This window comes from Strongylocentrotus purpuratus, unplaced genomic scaffold (genome assembly GCF_000002235.5).
Source record: "Strongylocentrotus purpuratus isolate Spur 01 unplaced genomic scaffold, Spur_5.0 spur5_contig_867, whole genome shotgun sequence".
Classification (NCBI taxonomy): Eukaryota; Metazoa; Echinodermata; class Echinoidea; order Camarodonta; family Strongylocentrotidae; genus Strongylocentrotus; species Strongylocentrotus purpuratus.
Genome location: NW_022145576.1, coordinates 300,389 through 306,388, shown reverse-complemented (window position 1 = coordinate 306,388; position 6,000 = coordinate 300,389). Strand labels below are relative to the sequence as shown.

Here is a 6,000-nt window from a genome sequence, read left to right as displayed (position 1 = left end):
AAAGCATTCTTTGTTGCAAGTCTTTCTGTGAATTAAAGCCCATTCATATCAACAACCAGAAACCTTGCTTGAAGCTAGACATAAACTGTATACAAATTGAAAATAAGCAGATACCGGTGAATAAAAGAAGACGCATAAATATTTGCTATTTCAAAAAGGGCACAGAAATGATGTCTTCAACTCTCACACAGAACACAAGGAGTGCAATAAAGAGATGAATGGTCGCATAGGATTACAATCAGTTGTTCTTGAAGGCCCTGTAAAGCATCAAAGCCCCCCCCCCCCCAAAAAAAAAACCCCAAAAAACAAAAACAAAAAAACAAAGAGAGTCAAACCTGCATTAGTGGCCACCTGTCTATAAAGACCATGTATTTTGTCTCCCTTGAGAAAGAAATGTGCGTTGTAGTACCTGTCTAGAAAGGCCACCTGTTTTCCTTGGGTGGCCTTTATAGACAAGCAGGCCCAGGAATTATTCCTCCTGATCCATTAAACCAAGCAAGATTGGCTCCGAGGACTTCAATGTTGTCCAGAAATCAAAAGCCTATATCTTCATAAGTTATTTCTTGCAACACAAAATCATTCCCAAATTCAAATCGCAACCGTAAGCAAGCTGAATAACCAAGATATGAAATTCTTGAAGGAGCCACAAGGTATGTACATTACTCATTACTAGGCACTACAGGGAAGTATGAAAATGAAACTTGAACAAAAGTTGGATTGAATTCTCCAACTTCACCTGAAGAAGAATTTGATGGTGACTAGATAATCTACAGATCGAAACAATCCAACCTTTGTCAAAAGGTGAGCTGTGCAACAGGAGAAAACAGGTGGGTGTAGGTTTGAAAGAAATCAGACAGTGAGAAAATTATGAACCCTTGAAATATCTAAATGTTAGGAAAATTCATGGTTTTCACAATGTTTTATCCAGTTTTGCTCAAACTTTCACAAATAGTTATCTGATTTTTCTTGCTGTGTGACAGAAGAAAACAGGTATGTATAAGTTTAAAAGATATCAGACAATAGGACAGTTAAGAACGTCTGAAATATTTAAATGTTAGGAAAATGTGACATCATAAAATCAATTTTTCGGAATTTCTCAATTTTTTCTTTATTTTCTGAAAGAGCATCAAAAGTAATGTCCAAATGTCGAAAACCAATTGAATATGTTAAGTAATGGCAGAGATATGACCATCTGAATAAATAGATTTCCTTTAGAAACTCAGTGTTATATTGCTCTGGCTCGTAATGTTATGAACCAGAGCAATATATAACACTGAGCTCCCATAGGAAATCTGTTTATTCAGATGGTCATATTTCAGCCAATACTTGATCTTTTGGAAAATGAAGAAAACAAATTGAGAAATTCCAAAAATAGGTCTTTGATGATGTCACACTTCACCACTCTATACACAACCATCATTCCACACCCCCAAGGCAACTTTCTGCAAACATCCTTGACTGAATCAACCACCTCCCTCCGCTCCCATCTCCCGTCTCAGTAATCATCCAGGCAGTCTTCCGTCACCCCTTGCGACGCCAGCTCTCCCAGGATGTTGGTGAAGTAGTTGGGGTCCGGGAAGCCGTGGCCCGTCACGTTGGAACCAAACTCTGTCTTGTGATGGATCTCGTTCCAGACCACGGTGTTGGGTTCTCCCGTCGTGACCGACGTACCGATGGTGAAGATGAGCCGCCGCTCCCAGGCGATGATGAGGAGGCGGAGAATCTATTAAAGTGAACAAACAATGCACAACCATTTAAAGAGAAGGTTGAGTTCTGGGAGGAGGTGAACAATAATTTGGGAGCGTTATCATTGTATTATGCAAGTGTGGAAGAACATCAGATAAAAAAACGTTTCCTGAAAAGCATGGCTCTTCAAATGCCTTAATATTTTAGCTATGGCATGTAACATCATAACAATTAGAGACAGATGTTTATGCCACATGTTTGTGTAGTCGCATATACATCTCTCAGTGTACAGTGCTTGTAACTTTACCAAGACAGGGCCAAATTTCTTATCAGTTTGATGATTCCAGAACCTTGGAGTACACACCAGTACTTATATGCTAGATGATCAACCTTTTTTTAAATCGATTCCACAACGTTTCCTTCACAATGCAATCGCATGACCAGAACTCAACTTTATCTCTAACAACAATTCTTTGATGTGGATGCATCAAGGAACACAGGTTCATTCACAACTTTTACATCTTTCCAATTCGCTTGTACTGACAAATGTAGCAAAGCCAACAATCCAATAGACCTTCACTTTATCATCATTAAAAGCACAATTTACTGTCATTTTCAAATCCTCACAGAAAAACCTTTAAGAAGTCTTAAGTTAAAATGCTCGAGTGCGGGATGTTCAAGCAGTACAAGCAATTTCTATTTAAGTTCTCAATGAAGCATTGAAGTCTATATCTGTATATAGTAGTTCTAAAATGTCTCCATATTCTCATTACCTTTCTGCTTATTTCATTGTCAGGTAGATAACACATTCTGGGGAATCCCCTTGATGAATATCTCCTGCCTGGACTAGGATGCTCTGGACCCTGAATAGAGAAGGATAAAAAGAAGATGAAATAATTTTAAAGAAATGCTTCCAGCTGACATGTTGGACCTTGCCATACAAAACACAAATGCATAAGACAAAAAGCTTGAAAAGCTCACATGCAATAAATGTTCTATATAGTTTTATATTACTATAATAGATTGACTGATATTGTTAAGTGCATGAGGATTTTGAAGGTACTGATATACCGGGTGAAAAAAATGCAATATTTTCAGTATAATTCTGAAATATTACACCCTGTTTAGAAACGATATGCAGAGTAAAGTCACCGCAAAGATACTGTTGCGGCACGATTAAACATTACAAATGAATCTGAATGGCAAGGAGGGGGGGGGGGGGGGGGGGGTTTGAAGTAGATGAGTGCAAAACAAATAATCTACACTATACACCTACTCTGAGTGTTATAACATACAGCTTTATGACAAAGGTGGTTTGGCCAGTTTGATTCATCTCAGCTTGTTAACTGTGCATTAGACTGACCTGTGTTCCTGGAGGAATATTATAGATGATACGTATAGTCCCGCATGATGGGAAACCGGGCAGGGAATGTGGTATGACGTGATAGTCCATCGACCCGGGAGGCTGATTGCCGCATTTCACACCGTAGATGGCTTTACAGGTAGGACACTGTATACTGCCATCCTGAGTCATAGTAAGAGAAGAAGAGGAAGAAAAGAAAAGAGAAAATTTACATAATTTCATTTCCATTTCTGAGCCTGAGAAGGTCATTATGTGTGATTTGGGATGATACGATGGTGCTAAAATCTACAAAAATGGCTCTTTTCCATTTATAATAAACGGAAACTTAAGAGACATCCAATGTAAGTATATATACAATGTAGTTACATGCATATGTGTGGCTATGTTAAAGCTGTCAAATTTAAACTGCTGTTGCTGCCAACGTATCTTAAAACTTCATGCTTCATGGATATACTTCAGCATTTGCAGTGAAAAGGTCTTTAGAACACACCACACTTTACTTTGTCTAGTCACTAGAGTGATGAATAGTTTAACCCTATTTAGCCCGGGCTATTTTGAAACTGCATAGCCCGGGGGGGGGGCTTCTAAGGCCCCCCCCCCTATGATCTCGGCCGTGAAACGCCCGATCGCCGCGAAAATTTGCATACATGTCAAGTGAAGTGTATAGAATACTATGGTAATTTCAATTTTTTTGAAAAATTCACTCATTTGCATATTTATGGTAATTTATGCAAATAAGGTCATTAAATTCACATTTTTGCCCATAAATCAGACATTATTCATATTTAAGCATTCTTTCTCACTACATATATTTGTTAGACCATTTGGAATAATAATACAACACAAAAATTTGAAAAACCAGGGTTATTCCTTATGTTATCTATTGTTTTGATAATTTCTTATGTATTTCTTTGTTTTTTTAACTTATGTATTTTATTGTTTTTGTTGTTTTATTTCATTTCCAACTATAATTCAACTATTTTGACCCCAAAATAAACACCTAAAATCTAAACAAGACCAAATAACCAATGTTTTACCTCTTTATTTGAAAAATGAGATTTCCATATGTTTTGTACACAAATCACAAAAATGAGCGATTTTCGGGCTGACATGCGAAGACAAAAGGACACGTGCCTTTGTAATGGTAGGTCCGATTTTCGAAAAATTTCTTTCAAAAGTTGCGCAAGACTCGAAAGAAAAAAGTCACAAAATTTCAGTGCAAGATTTTCTTGCGTTAAAAAATTATCGCGAAAAATGTTGAGGGGGGGGGCTTCTGAAGCCCCCCCCCCCCCCCGGGCTAAATAGGGTTAACCCTATTATTTTTGTACACGGACCAAATTTCTGATACACCTGATGAACAAATAACTGTTTGTGTATTTTCAGAAATATATTTGAGAGTATGATTAGTAGTAACAATTGTTGTTTTAATACTCAAATTGCTTGAGAACTTTTTACAAGACATTCATAATGCGACTTTGACATTGAGATGAGCACTTTTTTTTACCCAATGCAAAACAATCAAATAAATGTATACACTACTGATTGTTTTCCAGTATTTCACTTTTCAGAGAAGTTTCTTTCTCTTACCTTTGGTCCGCTGTTGTACATGGCATATAGACAGCTCTGGTGAAAGAAGTGACGGCATCGCTCTAGCTTAAGAACGCTATCTCCCTCCTCCTCATCCTCGTTATAGTGGGATACATTGCACAGCTTCTCAAAACATATAGGACATTCCTGCAAGATAGTATTAAAGAATGAACTGTGTTACTTTGCCCCTATGTTTGAATAAATTCTCCTTAAAATAGGCAAAGAGGACACTTCTGTAGACATAGGATTATAATAATAATAATAATGTTCCGCTTTATATAGCGCTTAATACATCTACGATGTCTCTCAGCCCTTTACAGATATACTATTACCCCGGTCATTGAATTTAATACTGGATCGCACACACTGTGTGCACAATCTCCACTCTCTGGTGAGCATTCCAGCCAGGCATTACTTGATGCTCAAAAACTGTTTGATCAACAATGATGGTCGCATCCTACCGGGTACCCATTTAACACCTGGGTAGAGAGTGGCAAATGCAGGTTAATATCTTGCCAAAGGATATTAGTGCCGTGTCGGGATTCAAACCCTCGACCTTCGCATCTCCAGTCAAGCGCCTTTAACCACTCAACACTCCTGCATATAAGGAGTACATTTGAGATCTTTTCGAGAGAGAGAGAGTACCTTGCACAGTTTCGCAAATCATACAGGGCATTCCAGGAAAACATAAGGGAAAGGAATGCACATGTATAATTGTGATAATTTATATCTGTACTCGTTACAATGTAAAGGGATAATTTTGTACCACATACAGGATTCGGATGTAGAACTGTGTCACCTGGTAATAAGATGTACATGTACAGCCATGACTTTTCAAAACAAGGGAAAGAAATAAATACAATCGGGTGCATTTCTGGAATATTATTCTAACTGACTATAACTTCCAAAAGAGCGATGGCAAATGCCTACCTCATCAGGCGGACTTTCTTCTTTCTCTACGTATTTGCTGATGACCTCCTCAGCAGTTTGACCTGAAAGATATAGACACAAGTAATAATAATAATAAATACTTATAAAGCGCACTTATCTAATTACTTACTCAAGGCGCTATACAAAACAAAAAACACAAATTTCTCTTCAGAATTTTAACACCATAATATCATCAGTAAGTAAATAAAATCTTTTTAACATGTTTCTGAAAGGTTTCTACATGTGATGTAATACATTATCATGCTATTCATAATGTATCAAATCCATTATCAAACACCACTGACAAGATACCGAGCACATCAATATTTGTTTAATTTGCAAAAGAATAACCAAAGATGTTGTGCAGTTTTCAAATCCACACTCTTATACCTCATTGGATGTCAATAGTTTTTCAAATGAAGAAAAAATTTGTC

The 6,000-nt window shown here is 37.3% G+C and overlaps 1 protein-coding gene across 2 annotated transcripts in view; it reads right to left on the bottom strand.

Moving 5' to 3' along the window:
- Positions 1 to 1,314: 1,314 nt before the first annotated feature.
- LOC753271 (E3 ubiquitin-protein ligase DTX1) overlaps positions 1,315 to 6,000 on the bottom strand; it is a 38,848-nt gene continuing 34,162 nt past the window's right edge. For both annotated transcript variants that reach the window (XM_030975041.1, XM_030975043.1), the window contains exons 6-10: positions 5,567 to 5,628; positions 4,637 to 4,783; positions 3,050 to 3,211; positions 2,460 to 2,549; positions 1,315 to 1,723 (exon numbers count right to left, since the gene is read on the bottom strand). In XM_030975041.1, the coding sequence (XP_030830901.1) occupies positions 1,496 to 1,723; positions 2,460 to 2,549; positions 3,050 to 3,211; positions 4,637 to 4,783; positions 5,567 to 5,628 (689 nt within the window). In that variant the 3' untranslated portion in view covers positions 1,315 to 1,495. The remainder of the gene's footprint in view (positions 1,724 to 2,459; positions 2,550 to 3,049; positions 3,212 to 4,636; positions 4,784 to 5,566; positions 5,629 to 6,000) is intronic.